Genomic DNA, 20,675 nt, shown 5'->3' with positions numbered 1-20,675 from the left:
TTTACCCGAACCTTAACAATCAGGACTAAGTGCTTTACCCAAACCCCTACTCTAACCCAAACCCCTACTCTAACCCAAACCCTACTCTAACCCAAACCCTACTCTAACCCAAACCCCTACTCTAACCCAAACCCTACTCTAACCCAAACCCTTACTCTAACCCAAACCCCTACTCTAACCCAAACCCCTCCTCTAACCCAAAACCCTACTCTAACCCAAACCCTTACTCTAACCCAAAACCCTTACTCTAACCCAAACCCCTCCTCTAACCCAAACCCCTCCTCTAACCCAAAACCCTCCTCTAACCCAAAACCCTACTCTAACCCAAAACCCCTACTCTAACCCATACCCCCTCCTCTAACCCAAAACCCTCCTCTAACCCAAAAACCTACTCTAACCCAAACCCTTACTCTAACCCAAAACCCTTACTCTATCCCAAAACCCTACTCTAACCCAAACCCCTACTCTAACCCAAACCCTGACTCTAACCCAAACCTAATTCTAAATTAATTATTTTCCCTAAAACCAAGTCTTAACCAAGCGGCAACCAACAGTGATGTCTTTGGTTTGTGATCTGCCATTAGACGTCCCACCCACCAATAGTGGAAACCTGACTACACCACAGGCCTGTCAGTCAAACAGACACCTCCAAACATATCGCTTTTTGAGGCTTAATATCTAATTAATGACGGAATGACTGGACTGCCAGACAACTAATACGATGGAGTGACTTCAGCAAATGACACCATCATAAATAGTGGAAAAAGTTTATTGACTTCGTATTTCATGAGAAAAGTTGAGGCTTTTTGGAACCAACCGCTAGTGGCCCTCAGTGGTATTGCAGTTTAAGGCACTTCCATATTGGCCTCACTTGTCAGATCTGGAATCGATGTCCCCTTTTATATGAAGTCTATGGCCTTAACCTCCATAGAAGTCCTTTCAACAGGTTTAAGAAAGTGACGCCAAAATGTCCTTACTTGGTTAAAATGTCCTCACTATGATGGTCAAAAACTAAAACTGGTCCTCACAAAGATAGATGTACAAGTACACACACGAACGCGAACGCACACGCGTGGTGTCACTGATGAGCGTACACGCCCTCTTATACACATGAAGTCGACTGATGAAACATTTATATTACATTTCATTTACAAACACTTGAGACCTTTATGTTTTTGAGCACAATACAGTAAAATGTTCAAATCTTTGCATATAGAAAATAGCTGGAAAGATTTTCATACTAATGTCATAATATTGGGACCAGCATGTCTCTCTTTTAGTTGGACCTGCTTTCCTTCCTCACAACAACTTGTAAAACAATAATAATAATAACGCGTCCGCATCCCTTCCTGGTCTTTGTATTTTGGATCTTCAGCTCGTATGTAGCTGGTTGAGGGGGCTCTGCTGGAGCTCAGGCTGAGAGGCCGTGGTCTCTGCAGGGCAGCAGGCTGGTCAGCGGGGAAAAGGGAGGCTGGCTGGACTCCGGAAGGGAAGACGATGATGAAGGAAAACTGTGAGGGGCAGCTGTTGTTTCTGCTGTAGGAAAAAACCCTGGTGCTCTCTGAATAAGCAAGACAAGACAAAAGGAAACAGTTGGGAAAAGACAGAGGCAAGAGACACAGACAGATGTTTACCACAGACTTCATGTCTTCTTTGACTACTTACGACTGCGATTTGTGATAATCAGTAACAAATGTAAAGAACAATCTCACAATAACTTCAAATATCATGTCATTGTGAACGGTAAAGTTAAAACAGAACCGTCTTGCCAATGATCAAACAAAAACAGATGAACTGTAGAATTTATTCGGTACTTTTCGATGACTTGGATTGAAGAAATCCTCACTCACAGCCCACTTTAACACGCTTCCACCCACACCCTCACGCTTTTTGTTAAATGTCTGTTTTAGATCAAGAATGATTACTGGTAGTAAACACATGGATTTATGACACAGACCAAAAGTGAAAGGCAACTGCCAATAAGTTGATCTGATGTGGGTGGTCAGCAGTGATAACAACAAGTCTTTTCTCACAACTTCTGTTTGTGGAAAAATGCTGATTTCTTTTTTCCCCCTGAATTAAAAAAAAGGGATAGTGTGGTAACTTCGTTTTAACAAACACAAAAAGTTTCCGCTTCCATTCATTGCTTCTCATCTCAACACTTTGTGTGTGGTTTTAACTAACATGTGCACCTCCTCCTTCATGAAATAATGCCAAGGTGTATCTTTAAAGTTGTAATCCTTCAGATTCAGCTCTGGTTGATTTTGTAATTCTCGCGGTTGCTGTTTGTAACAACAATAGTTTAATCTAACAGCAAACACTCCTTTTGGTGAATCTCTGTCAGAAATACAACTAGAGATCAACTATTCTGAGAAAGGAGCAGGATTTTCACGCTAATGTTGAGACAGATGAGTGCATCTATGCTCCTAGCTTCTAGTCAAACAACAGAAGTTTTGACTAAAATTACTTTTTGGTATTGTTTTGGGACAGTCATGATTTATTTCTCACTGAGCTAACTTGTATTGTACGTCACTCTTACGGAAGTAATTTTTGTTGCAAAAAGTCCTTCAACATATATGACCATACAGTTGTTGTTTTTTCCTAACCTCAAATATGACCCACAGTGTTTCCTACATGAATGCCCCTGCTCAGGTTTCGGCACAAAGACTATGTGGTAAAGGTTGAAAAAAAAAATGAAAAAAAAAAAAGACAATGGTTTGGGGAAAATGATAACTTGAACTGCATTGTGCAATAAAGTTACGAATTCCTTAAAGTTATACAACCTTCTTCATCCTGGCAACAGGTTTGAAATACAACCCCGTTTCCCAAAAAGTTGGGACACTGTGTAAAATGTAAATAAAGACACAATGCGCTGATTTGCAAATTATGTAAACCCATATCTAATTAAAAATAGAACAAAAACAACATATCAAATTTTGAAATGGATTGTTTTACGAAAAAAAATATATGCTTATTTTAAATTTGATTGCAGCAACACATGACAAAAAAGTTGGGACAAGGGCAGGTTTACCACTGTGTTGCATCAACTCTTCTTTTTACAACACTCTATAAACATTTGGGAACTGAGGAGGTGAGTTTCTGGAGTTCTGAAAGTGAAGTATTTTCCTTTTCTTGCCCGATACAGGATTTCAGCTGCTCAACAGTTCAGGATCTGCTTTGTAGTATTTTTCGTTTCATGATGTGCCAAATGTTTTCAACTGGTTGTCACCAGTTGAAAACATGGACTGCGGGAGGCCAGTTCAGCACCCAGACTCTTCCACCAGAGACTCATGCTCTTGTAATATATGCAAAATGCAGTTTGGCACTGTTTTGCTGAAATAACCAACGACTTCCCTGAGAAAAAAAAAAAGATGTCTGGATTGCAACACATGCTGCTCCAAAACCTGTATATATCATTCAGAATTAACGGGGCATTCCCAGATGTGCAAGCTACCCATGCCGTGTGCGCTAATGTATTCCTGTATTGTCCATGCTGGTTTTTGAACGGTGTGATGATAACAAGCTGGGTGGTCCCTCTCCTCTTTAGCCCGGGGAACACAGAGTCCATGATTTCCCAAAATAATTTTAAATTTGGATTTGTCAGACCACAGGACGGTTTTTCCTCTTCGCCTAAGTGCATCTTAAATGAGCTCGGGCCCAGAGAAAGCGGCTGCGCTTCTGAATGATGTTTATATATGTTTTATTTAAATTTTTAGCTTGTTTCATGTTTTAATGACTGTTTTTAATGTTTCGATCAATGTTCTTAATTGTTTTTTAAATTTCCTTTTCTTTTGCCTTATGTTTTGATGCTTTTAATGGTTTTATGTGAAGCACTTTGAATTGCCTTGTTGTTGAAATGTGCTATACAAATAAACTTGCCTTGCCTTGCATGGTAGAGTTTTAACCTGCATTTGTGGATGCAGTGACAAACAGTGTTCACAATGATTTCCAGAAGTGTTTCTGAGCCCATACAGTGATTTCCATTACAGATTTGCCACTGTTTTTAATGCAGTAGCAAATCTGCCACTGGTTGTTTCTGGCCTGCCTCTGGTTTTTTGGCCTTTTTCTTTGTGTAAAGAGATTTTCCCAGATTCTCAAATCTTTGAATGATTCCCCTACGGAAATGTGTCTGTTTTTAATGCAGTGCTGCCCGAGGGCCTGAAGATCACGGCCTCGTTGTGACGTTATTTTTATACCCAATCATGTTTCTGACCTGTTACCAATGAGATGTTCGACCAATAGTTTTTTTGAAGTGTTAAACAACATTTCCAGTCTTTTCTTGACCCTGTCCCAACTTTTTGAAATGTGTCGCTGCCATCAAATTCAAAATGAGCATATATTTTTCACAAAAACAATTCTGAGGTTCAACATTTGATATGTGTTGTCTTTGATCTTTTTTTTTTAAATTAAATATGGGTTTACATGATTTGCAAATCATCACATTCTGTTGTTATTTACATTTTACACATGGTCTCAACGGTTTTGAAAACAGGGTTGTAACTGTCCTAACTCGTGGTTGGAAACAGAAGTGAAGAGTTTTTTCTGCTCCCAAGTGCGCTGTAGAATCAAACCGTCCACCGACCATGTCTCATGCTGACCATAGAGAGTATTTTAAAATGGACGTAGTCTCCGAGTCTGAACAGTGCAGCCAATATGGCAGTACTTCAAAGTGCAACACCACTGAGGGCCACTATGGGCCACTATGGGCTGGTTCCAAAAAACCCTCTGGCTCTTCTATTCTAATTCTATTAAAATGTTGTGTGTGGTAAAACACCGAAAGCCTGTATACAGTATAATCTATTGTGGCAGTGGGTTTTCTGTCCCCCTATAGCGCACACATAAGTGATTCATGGTGAATAGGAAATACATCTCTCACATCAAAAATGGGGTTTCATTTCATGAAAACTACATCGGCTCATTGTCATCTTAACCTTGGTCAGGATGCACTGGTAAGTTTAACGTAACATTACTTCTTAAACTGAGGGATGTGGAAAAAGAGTCTTGAGTTTAAAGCAGCAGTGCTGTTATGAAGGTGAACAGAGGACAAATAAATCGTGTAAAACAGTGAACCACTGATCTGATCAACAGTCATAACTAGTGTTCGTTGTTAGAGGTTGACCTCACGTCATCTTCATGTCAGCACCAGCTGCATCTGTTTATTTTCACCTACTTGTAAATTTAACTTTTACATTTCTAAAAGTCTGTTGTGTGTTACCACTAAAGTGTCTACAGTTGTAACTACAGAGAGAAAAAGATTCTAAGTAGTGATGGTGCATGCTAAATATTTTAACTATTTCATGTGATTTATTCACAATGAATATACAAATAGGATTGTCTTATTTATAATCATTGTAGCAACATGTGTTTGGAATTATAATAATGAACTCAATTTTAAGAATTAAATATCTCAAACTAAGCTAAATGTGCTTTCGTTTTCATGTACTAATACTTGACAAAATAATAAAATTACTAATATATAACTGCTTTAAACAAAGTTCGGGTTAGGAGTTCGGGTTACGTTTTTAAAACAAGAAGGGATGAAAAACGTGTGTTTCCTCAATTGCTGGTATCTTTTATCCAATTAAGTCATATGTATTTCACAAGTTCGAGTCACGAGTATCAATCGCATTTTTTTAAGGTGATCCAAAAACTGTTTTCACTTGTTTCATTGGCTATAAAATCGATTGTCTGAGGGTCGATGGAGCTCATTCAACCTCTGAAATACCGTCTATAGGAAAATCAGCAGTGTACTTCCTGGATTACCCGGGTTTCATCAAGCAGTAGTGAGAACGCAATAAAGAAGTGAAGAGGCATGAGGAGGAAGTGACACAGGCACGTGGATATCATTATCTACAATGTCCACCACAAATAAAACGTCCAAAATTACACATAGAAATCATTTACAATTTTTTTTTCTATATTTCTGCAAAAATATAGAATAAAACATCAACAGAATGTCACAAATCCAAAAAGTAAATAAAAAAGAACCCAGATAAACAAATGAGATGAAAATATTTTACTTGGTGATTAGTTGATTGAGGAAAACATTTTTATTCTTCTTTATTCACTCTTTAGTAAAACGACTTGTGTGCTTTGGGATGTTGAGTTGCTGCTTGACCAGCTTTCTCTTGAGATTTAGTTCAAGGACAGACAAGGACATAGCGCTTCCCATCAACAAAAAAAAAACAAACTCTATTTCGGTCTCATCCATCCACAAAACATTTTTATGACAGCCTTCTGGATTGCCTACACGATTATTAGTGAACCGCAGACGAGCGGCGATGTTCTTTTTGGAGAGCAGTGGCCTTCTTGTTGTAGCCCCGCAGAGCACATCGTTGTTGTCCATGTGTTCCCCTGATAGTGGATTCATGAACATTAACATCAGCCAATGTGAGAGAGGCCTTTGGTGACTCAGAAGTTACCTTGAGTGATCTTTGGCAGGCTGCCACTCCTTTGGAGGGCAACAGCGGTCTTACATTTCCTCCATTTGTACAACATCTCTGTGACTTCGGATTGGAGCTTTAGTAACCTTTTCCAGACTGACGAGCTTCGAAACTCTTTTTGGTTTTTTTCCATCCTTAGAAATCTCCTGTGTTTGTGCCGTGATACACTTCCAGAAACATTTGTTGTGAAGCTCAGACTTTGATAGATTCCTCTCTTTTAGGTAGAACAAGGCTCACACTCAGATGATTACCTTCCCACTGATAAAAAAAACAACCCACCTGACTCTAATTGCACCTTCAAATTAGCTGCAAATCCCGTATATACTTTGACCACTCAGATATGTACTAATGGATCATTTTCTTCAAAAAATTAACTACCAAGCATATTATTTTCATCTGATTTGTTTATTTGGACTGGGTTTTTTTTTATCTACTTTTAAAACTTTTGTGAAGATCAGATGATGATTTCGGGGCTATTTATGCAGAAATATAGAGAATTCTTGAGGGTTCATACATTTTAAAGCACCACTGTAGCTACATTACTTGCCTGAGAATCATGGCGCTTTAGAGTTTGTTTTAGTATCAGTGCAATCCTAGGCTGTTTTCTGTACATCTCTGGGCGCATTGCGGACTTCTAACAGCTGATTCAACACACTTTTAATGGTGCCAAAATATAAACAAATATTGGCTAAAAATGGACACAATGGCAACATTTGACTTACGGTTTACATCCTTCAACAGCTCATAAACTGAGAGCTGTAGTTCCAAAAGATTTACAGCACGATCAAGCCAAAACTTTAAGTAAGAGAGTGGATAAGGGGAAGGGTGCAGTTGTCCTGACTTGGTCTGAGGTGGAGCCCGCATTGATGTAGAGGATTTTTAATGGATGCATGTTGGGTGGAGATGAAGGGGTTTGTGTTCGATCTGATGGTCAGTCAGTCAGAGATGAAGACAGAGGGAGAAATAAGATACGTGGAGAAACTACACTTCACACACATTTGTGTGTGTATTTGTGTGCATGTGTGTGTGTGTGTGTGTGTGTGTGTTGGTCAAGCACTGACTGGGTGGAGCTGGCATGCGATGTGTGTGTTGGCGTCCATCAGCAGAGGAGCTGTAGGGGAAGGTGCGGTGCTCTCAGAGGGCTCGGACGCAGCGCTGCTACTCCTCTGACACAAAGAGAGAGGAAAACACACACACACGCACGCACGCACACACACACACACACACACACACACACACACAATGTTATTGTAAATCAAAGAAACAATGACAAACAGACATTTTTGTGGTTTGTTAACAATGACAGAATAACTTTGTAACAATCTGTTTAGTGTGTCATGCATACAAAAATAAACACAGACGTGCACACATAAATAAATAATAAAATTATGTAGAACACTAAGATGATCTGATAAATTCAAAGCAGGGGACAAACCACACGTTGATGACTACAAAACGTTGGCCCCGATCAAGTAAAGTCTGCACTGTCGGACAGTGACCCCTTAAAAAAAAAATATAAAAAAATAACCAAAACTGTTCCAACTATGGCAGATTGTTGTGTTCATGCAGGAATTCATCAGTCATCGTAAGAAGCAGACAGAGAAAATCAACATCAACAAAATGTGACATCAAAAGCAACGTGTTCAAAGGCAAACAGCTGATACAGCAGAAGCCAAAAGCAAGTGCAACTAATGCCAACCTTCCCGTGTTAAACGTGTGGTGCGGGTTGTGTTCACATGTGGGCCGTCCACATAAAATCCAGCTGCTTTAGCTCCGTTTTATCAACTTCACGAAAAGAAATCTATTTGTGTTGCACAAAGTACTTCAGCTAACAGCAAACAACCACAAATATGAATCAAATTGCAGAAAAAGACTGTTTTATTATTGGTTCACTCGCTGCATGCAGTTAGTGATTCATACATTCCTCCCTGGGAAAACGCTGCATTAGTCCAGGCCTCAGCGTTGGGTGGCCTGCCTGCTGCGGGCTGGAGGTCAAATCCAAAATTTGATGAACGCTGGAAACCTATAAATTTTACAAACCGTGTGTTTCCCTGTCTTTCAGATAATCTACTGCAGGCAGAGAAAATATCTGCATAGCAATTCATGTTGTGTTTGCGTTGAAACTCATCATCTTGCAGGTATGCAGCAACTATGGGATGGACTATAACACTATAATAATTCACCACTCCTACATTTATTGGACACATGGGTGACTGATATTAAAAGTGTCGCACTGAGGAGTCATCTTCTCCCACACGTGAACTTTATTTCCAGTTTCTAAAAGCTGCGATGTGAGAAGTTGGAGAGCAGGTGATAGATCAGTGATTAAAATTCTCAATTATATTAACTTTAATAATACCAGGAAAGATCTTTGTACATTCCCACCAGTAAAAACACAGACCAACGAGTGATTCAAAGCTAATTGAGAGCGGTATGACAGTTCAGGGAGTCCACTCCCTATGTCGTTGCAGATAATCTTATTTACTGAAGACTCTTTTGCATTCGAAAGATGGTAGCTTTGGCTGCATGCAGTGACGGATGACAGCCGGACGGAGACTGTGTGGTCTGTTGGAGACATCTCAGGACAGATTAGTTTGATCTCTGGCAGCACAAACATCATTGAGCTCTCCACAGACCACACAAACAGATCTAAGTAGACTTATTTGGTACGTGGAAGAGGTTTTTAGTGCAGGTTTTAGACAGGCTGCACCTTTTAGTGTGAGCTGAGCTCAGGTAACAGCATGGTGGAAGAAGGCTAGTCACTGTAGTCACGCTACACAATAATGGAGGCACTGAATTCAATATTAGTTTGGTGTCAACCGGGTTCGCACTCAACTAGGGCTGAAACTATTTTCATCATTTATTATTAATCTGGCATTTCGTTCATTGTTGTATTAAAAGGTCATTAAAAAAAAAGTCCAAGAGAGTGATAATGTCTTCTATTTGTTTTTTTGTAAGAGATGAAACAGTGAGTTCTTTGGCATTTTTTTACGCCTCCCCGATGACAACAGCCATAGTCAGAGGTATTATGTTCTGGCAGGAACGCCTTGACTGAATTTTTTTTTCAAATTTGACACAAACATTCCCTTAAACTCAACGAATGCCCGATCCCAACCCACACACTCACTGACTCACAGACTTTGAGGTGCTTCCCCAGTAAGTCCACGAGGGCTTCGGGCTGTCCCGCCGTCAAATCGCAGAGACCGTGAGGGCTCTCTGGCAAACATTTTGAGCCCTTTAGGCACACTTTCCCAAAGTTTTCTGTCCTGCATACTTTGCCTGAGGGAATTACCACCAGTTCATAGCAAAACTGGTGACATATTAAACGCGGTTGTCATTCCTATAGTCTGCTGCCCACAAAATGGTAAACAAACCAAGTATTAAGTAATTGATCTCTCAGAGGCAGCTCATGGCTGCTCACCGCTGTGGTTAATTAGTGAACATTTGTAAAGTTGTTTGTAATTTAAGTCAAATGTCTGCATTGGATTTACTGATGTCCATGCCTTTCCTGAGTTTAAGTGTATATAAAGTGTGTGTGTGTATTTAATGTTTACACATGTTTATAAATCTGAGCAAATTAGCAAAACTCAGATTTTTTTTTCCTGGAGGTGTGGCATTTTTTTATTTTCCAGAACGGTACGTCGTTTAAAAGCAGAGTGCGAGTCCTATTTCGGTTTCCACACCATTTCGAACCCTCATGAACTCAAACATTCAAAAACTACAGCTGCCTACGCAGGTGATATCAGTTAAGTCAGTGATGAATTGATTATATTTTGAAAGTCAAAGTTCACTGAGACCACAAATCCTCCCAGTTTCGACAACGCAATTTCTGAAGAAGGCCTTGAGAAATTCCTTAAAATTTGGCACAAACATCAACTCGGACTGAAGGATGAACTGATTAGATTTTGGTAGTCAAAGGTCAGGGTAACTTTTACGTCATGCCTGCCCTGATCTTGTGAATGCAACGCTGTAACTCAGAAACAGAAGATTTGGTCAAATCTTTGGCGTTGGCTCTGAAATCGTGCTGATTGTATAAAGCGCAGTTCGGTTTGACGATGTGTGTGAAGCGTTTTCGAGTTTCTTTGCAGCCACAATCATCGACTGTTATCAGGATCAAATCCATTGGCAAAACTCCTTCAAAGTCTTCACTACATATCTTACATGAGTCCGGACAAACGTGGGAGTGAAATGCAAGTCGACTGGTTGGTGGAGGCGCACATCGTGAGAAAGTAAATCAAGTTGCTTATTAAACAAAGTTTCTTTAACTCAGCATCTCAGCTGAAGGAGAAGCAGTGAAGGAATGTTTCTGATAAAAACCCCACTGACACACTGAGGTTTATCAACCAGAGACAGCCTGCCAACCCCGCTGATACGACCGACGGTGTTTTTCAGCCTCCATTAGCCTTCATGACACACTCTCTCAACTTTGTATTGTCTTTCGTGCTTTCACTGCAGCTCATTGTAACATGAGAAGAAGGGAGTCAGAGAGCACATAACTGGGTGTGAAGTAACACAGGGTTCAGAATATTGTTCTGACCTTTTTTATTTCATTTTCCTAAGAGACCATAAAAACATCCCGGTGCCCAGACAGAGGGAGGACAGTTCAGACAAAGCAGTGGCCTGCGACACAAGAGTGTTACTGCAACACAGCAACGTCTGGACTGATGTCAACTTGTGAACCCATTAACAGTTTAGTGTTTCTGATTTGGCTGTGACTGATTTCCAGCCATCCAACCACCGCGTGTGACAATCTTAACAGTCCCACTTTTTTTCCTTCAATAAAGCAGACGAATTTGTACGTGGTGTCGAGATCATCTTGCTGAATGTTTGTGTCCTGTTGACGGTATTTGGCAAATTAGATATAAGTACTAGAACAAAGGAACTATCTCTGGTCACACACGCTATGTTCCCACAAAAAATAATTTAACACATCTTGAAATCGGGTTTAGTCATTTAATAATTTTGGCACTTGACGGCAAACTCATCTATGCATGGTGTACCAACATGATTTTTCCTGATAGCTGAGACCACACGGCCCATTTGAGGGAAAGAAAACTGCATGGTGGATGACATTTGGTGGTTTAAAATACCAGCAGACATAATATGATGTGATACTGAACTTGGATTACATTCAGATTGTCTCCGCTGCGTCTCTAAATCTACTCTGAGCTGTGTTGCTCAGAGGTCCAGTTTATTGAATACACAGTGAAATATATGACTGATGGGTAAAATTATAATGATAATATTGATATTCGCTTGCAAAATCGGAATGTTCGAAGTAATGGCCGTTAGTTTAGTCCCATTTAAAATCTATACAGAATAAAGTTGTATTTCTGTGGAGCCATCTTTGAAGTTTTTGTAATGAACTCCAGGCCTCTTCTGGGCACACCGCTTCCCTTGTCTTTAGTAATTATTATCAGCTGATCACGGTAGGATGATGCTTACTGGTTTACATTGTACCGTGAGCCAGATACAGTCTGTGGACAATCAGTCATACATTGTGCCTGCATGTTGAGAAAACTGTGGACGGCACGTGGACAAAAACATCTGGAATCTGTGACCCATATCTCTGTACTTCCCCACTGCTTTCTCATCCATTTATCTGTGCACAGGACACCAAGTGAGACTGGCTTCAGGTCAGGGGGGGCCTGTGGTTGAGTAAGAGCGTTTAAAAGTACCGATGTCCACATATGAAGACGTTTCCCGGTTTGTGTGCAACAGTTTGGATGTCTTACCGAGTCCTTGACGCAGCCCAGCACCGCTGTGGTCACGATCCCGGTGAAGAAGGCCACGAGGTTGAGGCTGGCGAGGATCCAAATCAAAATGTACAGAATGAAGACTTCCTCACAGCTTTGTACTCCGACAAACTCGTAGTAGTTGCTGAGGTAGCCGCCACTGTAGAACAAAACAACAGCACCGTTAGACAATAAGATGAAGAATATTAATATCAAAGTCAGTTCTGGAGTGGTGACCAGGACATTTTATTCGATAAGTAAAGTTTGTTCAGTTTGTGATGACATGACAACATGAATATGGTAGGATAGTGATGTGTTGTCTCACTTGGCACAGTCGTACAGGTCGCAGCAGTAACAGGTCCCACTTCGTACCGTCATCGTACAAGACTCCTTCAGATTCCAACATGACACCTGAAAAGTTAGACGCAGGTTCACCAGTAAATACACAAACACAATCACAAGTCCAACACAACTGAAGCTGAAATAGACAGCTGTAGAAATTAAGGTTTTATCTGGAGTCAATCTTAATTTGTACTCAGTTCAATTTCAAATTTTCTAACATACATCAGCGCATCTTTACTCACAGAGGTGTAGAAATTCTCATACATGTAGCTGCTGCCGCTGCTGTAATACTGACATCTCCCTGCTGTCAGTGGACGCATGTCCTGGCAAAAGTTAATACATAAAGAAATATCAACCACAATGTTTCAAGAAAATATACATTCTGCATATATATTTTACAGGAAAATCTGGCAGTATGTACTGTGCGGTTGTTATATCCCTCTCAGATAAGAACAGAGACTGCAGATTGAAAGTAATCTCCTGCTGCATTGAGAGGGACATTTAGTCAGAGTTTCTCTTTGTATTACATCTAAGAAACAGGATTATAGATTTGCTTTTCTAAAACCTGTCAAAGGATCTTTTAGGGAGGCTGACTGCTCTCTGTTGCAGCAACATCAGTCACACTCAGTAACTATCTCTTGTTATTCTCAGTCATCAAAGACATCAGACATCTGGACACTTTAAACCAAAGACAACTTGACTTTCTTTAATTCTTCCACACTGATGAAGACTACAAGTCCTTCACATATTCTGCTTTGGTGGAAGAAAAAAAAATAGAAAAGAGGCAGGCTGGCAAATGTTACAAAGACGGGACTATAACTTGTGGGAACTCTTTTCATGGACAAAAACTGTGTAAATTGTTACTATTGCCAACAGGGTAATGCTGGCTCACACCGCGGGGCTAAGAGGCTGTCCAGGTGGATCTCAGTCAACCAGCACAGTGGTCTATTATTGCTTCACGGTCTACTGTTACTGCCCTGTTCCATCATCCAAAACAATCCTCTCTCCAGTTACAGTCTTCACATGCAAGTGTAGATAACTCACCATGTTTAAGACAATATAGACACCATCGATCACCAGGCACAGAAAAGAGGTGATGACCCCGAAGCTGAGGAAAACAATGGCAGCCGTCAGCTGGAGGACAAACACAGGAAAAAGCACAAATGAGATCATTTTATATAAAATGTTAAGAGTAGCGGATACAAAAAAAGAGTGTTATTGGATAATGATGCGAGCGCCTTTCAGGAATGAAGGTAAATGGCTGAGGTTGTTTTTTTTTTCCTTTCCGTCCAATAAAACCTTTATTTTGTGATCACAGGTCTGAGCACAGCTCACAAGACGGTTGTAACCATTTCTGCTGAAAAAACACACGTTATGAAAATTTGCATAGACTTCCTAAGTGTCTATATGTAGGTGAATGTGGTTGTGTACGTCATATTTAAAAAAAAAAAAACAGCTGTACTCTTTAACTAAAATAAATAACTTAACCAAATAAAAATTACCGGTAACTATTTTGTCCAGATATTAGTTAATATTAATAGGAGTTACTGCATTACTATCAGTTTTTCTACTGCAGTAAACTGTAGATTGGCTCTGAAAGAATATGGACGTGCAGGCTGCTGCAGCTTAGGCTTTAATAGCATCTCTCTGAAGGCCTGATATCATTCTCACAACAGAAATATGATAGTGTTGTTACTTAAACAGTGACTCTTCCAAGTCATAATATTATTTCTGCCAAAGCAAAAGAATTTTGATAGCACGCTGTATGTGCTGAGAGTCTTAACAGTCTCAGTATCTCACCTTCATTCCTGCTCGTCATTAATCACAAGCTAAACTCACCACATCCTGAGAAAAAAAGTTCACAGATTGAGTGAACGGAAGATGAAAATTCCAATGTGAAACATTACTTTGCACTGAATCGTGTCTGTCAACCCCTCGTTCTCCACACCCCGAGGTAATAGTGAGTGACAACACATGTGGACACGTGGACTCTGATATTTCAAGGTTTTGTCCAAAAAATCTCATCTCGCTATCTCAACTGGATGAAAGAGCTGAAATCTAAACGTGATATCAAATCCAAGCACAGCCAGCTCTATCCAGAAACTCCTCTTGGCCGCAGATGCCCTTCGTGCATCGGATGATCTGTTGTTTTTGGCGTGAACCAGGGTTGTTTATACAGGATCCTTTGATAGAACATCAGGTAGGGAAGAAGTGATGAGCATGACCGCTCTGCTCAGTTCAAAACCTGGGTCCTCGAGTGTCCCATAAGTATGGACAGCACCTCCAGAAAACAATTTATCGTCCGTTTTAAATCTCTTCCATTCCTGCTCGTGAATCTGTGAGCTTTTCTCAAGTCTTGTTTCAGCAAGTTCCATTAGTTTCACATATTTTGGATGAGTATCAACACCGGTGAAACTGTAGTTTGTGTGAAATTATTCACATTTGGCTGCAAAGGTTTATGTACTAGTGCAGGCTGCGTTGTTTAACCGTGTTGTAAAGTTTATGATTCTCCACATGTAAAAATCAGCACTGGGTATCACATACACTTTTTAGAGTTCATGTAAGTGCAGACAAAAGCTGTGATAAGTCTGAAATCCATAGCTGCCCCTCAAGGATGCACCGTTAGCAGGGGGGGTAAAAAAAACAACAACACGTGTTTATCGTCTGCAGACAGACTCTCTTTGCTTCAGCTGATAAAACTCACATTAGATCATGTGTACGATGTCTGTCAACCCCTCGTTCTCCACACCCCGAGGTAACAGTGAGTGACAACACATGTGGACACATGGACAGGTTACGTGACACACACGAGATGTCAATCAGAACCACAGTAGTTTGACCCAGACATGATGCCAGAAACCTGGACGAATACCCAGTTATCTATTCTTGTCTATTAGGGAGAGATTTATAAATAATTTGATGACAGCAGACCAGTCCAGATTCTTCAGTAGCAACATACTGTGAATGCTTCTAAAGGAAGGTCAAATTAACGAATTGGCTGTTCACAGTAAACAGCCACGTGTTTTTATAACGGGACATCTTTTAAGGATGAGACAGTAAGAAGACGCAGTACAGGTACTTTACAAAGTCTGAAATTGTAGTGGCCTCATCTAAAGCTGTAGTAAAATGAATGTATGCTGAAGGATTGGACAGTAGATTAGCATCTAGCTCTGTTTCCCCTCTTACTTCAGTGATTTACTGTAAGCAGCATGTAGGATTGACACATAAAAACCACTGAACATGCCGCAGTTTGTTAAATAACCATTAAATATGCCCGCTCCATTCAGGGGCAACACGATCAAACCCACATGTCACAGACGTGCCAAATGCTGGCTCTTTTATGTATTCGCTGTCAGATTTGTTTTGCACTTGAGAAAAGTTACCGTCATTAATCAAAAACAGATCACATGATCTGAACAAATCATTTCAGTTTATATTGGCAATGGTGGCGGATTTACCACCCATTAGTTTGTTTTGAGTATTTCAGACATTTTAAAGTAGCAACCGTTTTCTGGCTGAACGTTCAACATGTCTACGTACAGTCGCAGTCAAAAGGCTTTTTCATAGTTTTTATTATCTTTCAGGACAAAACTGAATCTATCAAAATGGTTAAAAAAAAACACATTTTGGTTTATGTTACAGGCAAAAAGTGTTTGTTTTAAATTTATGATTCTTCAAAGTCACATTTTGCCTTGATAACAGCTATTAACGCTGACTGTCTATCAATAAAACCATAGAGTACACACTCATTATGACACACCCACTGACCAAGCTCCAGTGCACATACAAGCCAAGTAGGAAGTATTGATGTGCTCTAATCTGAGGAGATGTTAGTTGGTCACACAATGGCTACTTTAAGGAATCTAAAATATAAACCATATTTCGTTTTTTTCTCACTACATAAAGTAAAACCTTTGACTGAGGAGGGTACGAGGGTCGGTCAAAAAGTTCTGAGACGGCTCCAGTTTCACCTGAACGGTAATATAGCTTCCCCCTGCTCCGTCCTGCTACTTACTGTTCATGTGCAACAGGAAAAGTCCCACAACATTTTGATCCTCCCTTGTATATAATAATGCTAAATGACTGAGGATAAGCTGTATCACTCAGACAAGAAACAGTCCTTGGTTACTCCTGTGAAGTTGCTGCTTACATGAATGTAGTAAAACAAAACGTTTAATCCATTTCTCAGACTTTAACTGAGTTGTTTTTAACTTTGGAAAGGACACCACCCTCCAAACTCCCACTGTGCTCCATTTCATTTGAGCGTCCGAATTCTGAAAGTGTGACTTCAGTTACTGAATAGGGAACCAGAAATGATAGAGTGGGATGAAATGAAATGAAATGAAATGAAATGATGTCTGCTACGTAAACAGCACTGCGTCACACTGCGTCCGTCTCGGCTTATGTGCACTCCCGGGTCAGGGCTGGGTGATGGAGGATGGAGGTGATCGTGCATGTGTGAGTAGATGTTGTAAATGTGTATCTGTTAAGAAGATAACGGGAGAGCAGAAGAATATACCAGCTGCTTGCGGTTTTCTTTCAGGCAGAGTCCCAGAAGTCCAAGGAATGACCCAAGTGTTAACTGCAGAGGACACAATTTAATAAAGGGTTAAAAGAAAATATAGAAACGTAATTCATTTTCATAAACACTTTGTTTTTGTTTGGCTGTCTTTTGAGGTAGGAAATGAAGAATGAATTGACACCATTTGGACTGTCAGCTGTGAAAGGAGATCTTGTGGTCCAATGTTTAAATCACATGTTTTGTTTTGCTGTTGCAAAAGGTGTTAAAGTATTAACTCAAATCTCGCCACAGATTCCTCCAAAAACGGATTTTTGTTGATACAGTTTAGGTCAAATCTGACATAACCTCGTGAAGACCTGTTATATCCTTCCATGATCAAAATGAGGGCAAAACCCGAATGCCGGCGGAGCCCCTGTCGGCACCGCAGGAAGTGTTCATGTTCAACAACACGACTGACGATCATCAGTTTCACTGCCTAAAATTGTGTCTGTCTCAAGGAAATACCTGCAAAACTATAACGAGTGAAGCAAAACTTTTGGGTGTCACAATAAGACTAAAGGATTGCAGCTTCAACTTGAGTTGTCGCCCATGTTTTCACATCTGTTGTAACAGTTGACTGGATAAATTATCACGAGGATTTAACTTACAGCAACTCCAGAGGCGTAGCCAGTTACGTTCAGGCTTTCTGTCCGCGTCGTTATATAGACTCCCAGCACCACCAGCAGCAGGGACAGACTGAGCATGCCCAGTACCAGCCACAGAGCTCTCCTGACCCTCACCATGATCTCTGCCACCCACACAAGAAAATTTTTTACTTTTAGTATGGCACACAGGAAAATAAATAAACACAACAAACTGGCCTGCCATCTGTGAGCCTCTTGACAGCTGCTGTCTAACTGCACATTTCAAGTCAACACACGAATTTCGATTGACTTGGTTTAATTTAATTTATAATAATTGTATGATGAAAAAAATTATCCACAGCGCGTGTCTTTATTTTTGTTCAATTTAAATGTCACGAAATGTTTACTGAGGTAAAGTTGATTCAATTTACCGAACAAAAAAAACCATCGAAACAAACAAACAAGCATAAGAAAGAAAAAGAAAAGATCAGAGAAGAATACATAATGTGACTCCAAAATATCCCACAGCTGAAATCACTTAATCACTTTGTCCAAATTGTTGAAGACAACTAGTTACTGTCCTGTTAAATTCTCTTCAAGGCAGCAGTTGCAAAACATATTAATCCACTTTTGAGCATATTTTAGAAATATGACAACAATGTCTGTGTTGTTGACCTGCAGAACAAAATTACAGCATGAAACAAGGTCAAATAAGCATTTAGCTCCATTAATGAACTTTTATTCTAAAACTTTAAAATTTGCAGAACAACTTTTTTAACAAAGCCAATAAATTTACTCTAAATTCCCAACAGGTGAATCAACATTATTAACTCGCAGACACATTGCTAAAGAATTTCTTTAAAAGGTTAAAGCAGAATCTGCCTCCCTAAAACATATTTATGGCAAAAAAAAAAAAAGACCAAAAAAAACACCAAAAAAAACATGTTGAATATATTAATTACTCTCACACTATGAGCTTCAGTTATCATTAGACTGCAACACCATTATTATGTTTTGTTATGAAGCAGACTTTAAAAAGTGACACAATGAATGTGGGACACTTTATATTAACCATTGAGCTTCTGCAAATAGCTAAAACTGTGTGCTTAAAATAATGAAGTAACCGACACATGGACGACCGAAATATCACAATTGATCTATTTTCAACTTTTATGAATAGGTCATTCTGGTAAAAAAAGGACCTACTTCTGAGATTATGGTGAGACCCCTGACTCTTATTAATAACGAGAGTTTGGATAACAGGTTGTTGTACAGCTCCACAAATAATTTGAAAACATGCATGTACTTGCAAATGAATCTAAGCGATGTTTCAGCTACAGTATCCTGACTACAGTTAAATTAATGATCAGATCTCCGCAGAATGAAAACAGATGGACTACAATTGAAATGCAATAAAGTAAAATCTTACCATATCTTGAATATCAATATAAGTAGGATAATTAAAGTAATACATATTTAATCTGGCTGTCCCTCTCGGTGTGTATCTGACATACCCATCGGTGCACCTTCACCATCTCCGCCCCGGTAACTCACCTGTTGCTCGGCCCGTCGGCGCTGGTTTGTCCCGGCCCGCCGCTCCCTGGATCCTCGCAGTCATCACAGATCCAGTCCTTGGAAACACAGACTTCCCTCTGACAGCTTCTAACTCCTGATCCGCTGCTCTTAGTGCAGGCAACAACAAAAATAATTCACAAATCCCTCAGAGTCCTGAACAGCACAGGCATTTGGTGTGCAGATGTTGAAGGTTCACTTCAGTATAACTCTTTTGAAAGAGCGCACAAAGGTCCGGGCTGTGCTGCATTCAAAGACAGTCGGAAACGCGCTGACTACATTCTCTTGGCAATAAACCAAGGTGATAAAAATCCAACGACACCACGCAGGTTGGTCATAAACTGCAGCAGCAGAGAGAGAACATGTTCAGTGGGATGTACCGTACTGTACGTCAACACATTTGTAGAGGGGTGTCCATCAGTGGGAGTTTACCTACAGGCAGGGCTGGATTCATTTCCTGTGAGGTCAAGGGGCCAAAATTAGCATATCGGCCCCTCTCCCCTCCCATCCCTCCCACTCTGAAATGTGTAGTTTTTCTCACTGCAACCCTCTTTGCTCCCATTTTACTTTGTGATAGTTTAATTAAACACTTTCACTTGGGAATAAACAACAAGTGAAATGATGTCTTAAATATTTTAAACTATAGATTTTAAGTCTAGACAAGCTGTCAAATTTGGTACTAAAGCCACAACAATTTGTTATAAGGGAAGTTATCACAATGCGACTGAATGTTTGGCATACAATGGAAATAAAAACAAGTTAAAAAGTTAAACATGATGATACAATGAATAAAAAGAAATTCATGCTATGATGCATTAACACTATATTTATTCTAATGACAGTGATGTTTCATTGTAGATTTTTATCAAGAGTTCATGTTCAGATGTAATCAAAAAATGTTTGTCCTCTTTCACAACAATAATCAGTTTCCACTATCATTCATGCCATGTTTAACAAAACAAACACTTTTGGTTTTCAATGTAACACGTTAAACTTCTTCTCAGCTGGACGTTTAACTCCTACTGAGCAAACTGCTGCAGTTCTCACAGGTTCGATGGGTGGTCTTCTCCCAGCTGCCTGTTTCAGCTCTTGCCTTGAAATTTAAATTAAATTACGACCAGGAGCCTTAGCAGATCACCACAGAACGGTCCAATGTTTTCTTCTCGTCTATCCTTGGGTGCCTTTGAATAGACGTCTCGGGTGATTATCTTGGGCAGTGAAGTTGGACTGGGACTGAGCACTGTTGACAATGAGCAGTATGTTTCCCACCCGAACGCTTGTTAATCTGTCCTGCGCGGAGTGGCTGTACGTGCCAGACGAAGCAAAGCAGAACATCGTAACTCAAATGAGCTCCTCCGGCTTTAGAGTGATGATGATGATGATGATGATGATGATGATGATGATGATGATGATGATGATGATCTTTTCTTCAAATGTT

The 20,675-nt window shown here is 40.0% G+C and overlaps 1 protein-coding gene across 1 annotated transcript; it reads right to left on the bottom strand.

The window, feature by feature from the left end:
- Window positions 1-751: 751 nt before the first annotated feature.
- LOC138197193 (transmembrane protein 255B) lies at window positions 752-19,625 on the bottom strand. The gene is made up of 9 exons (XM_069147842.1): window positions 19,220-19,625; window positions 17,690-17,829; window positions 17,040-17,102; window positions 13,565-13,654; window positions 12,763-12,843; window positions 12,504-12,589; window positions 12,179-12,338; window positions 7,505-7,609; window positions 752-1,561 (listed from the first exon to the last, which is right to left on the bottom strand). The coding sequence occupies exons 1-9, from the start codon at window positions 19,281-19,283 to the stop codon at window positions 1,412-1,414; spliced, it is 939 nt and encodes a 312-aa protein (XP_069003943.1). The 5' UTR covers window positions 19,284-19,625; the 3' UTR covers window positions 752-1,411.
- Window positions 19,626-20,675: the final 1,050 nt, after the last annotated feature.

The sequence above is a fragment of the Embiotoca jacksoni genome, unplaced genomic scaffold, assembly GCF_022577435.1.
Source record: "Embiotoca jacksoni isolate LCO1_2020_lvr unplaced genomic scaffold, fEmbJac1.0.p SCAF_14, whole genome shotgun sequence".
In the NCBI taxonomy this organism is placed as follows: Eukaryota; Metazoa; Chordata; class Actinopteri; family Embiotocidae; genus Embiotoca; species Embiotoca jacksoni.
This window is presented reverse-complemented; position numbering and strand designations above follow the sequence as displayed.

Bases quoted from the DNA above. Each gene is read 5' to 3' on its own strand.
- LOC138197193 (XM_069147842.1), bottom strand. From the start codon at position 19,283: ATGACTGCGAGGATCCAGGGAGCGGCGGGCCGGGACAAACCAGCGCCG. The intron at 17,103-17,689 runs GTAAGTTAAATC...TGTCCTCTGCAG, and splicing joins GCTACGCCTCTGGAGTTGCT to TTAACACTTGGGTCATTCCT. The intron at 12,339-12,503 runs GTGAGACAACAC...TTTGTTCTACAG, and splicing joins GACCTGTACGACTGTGCCAA to TGGCGGCTACCTCAGCAACT.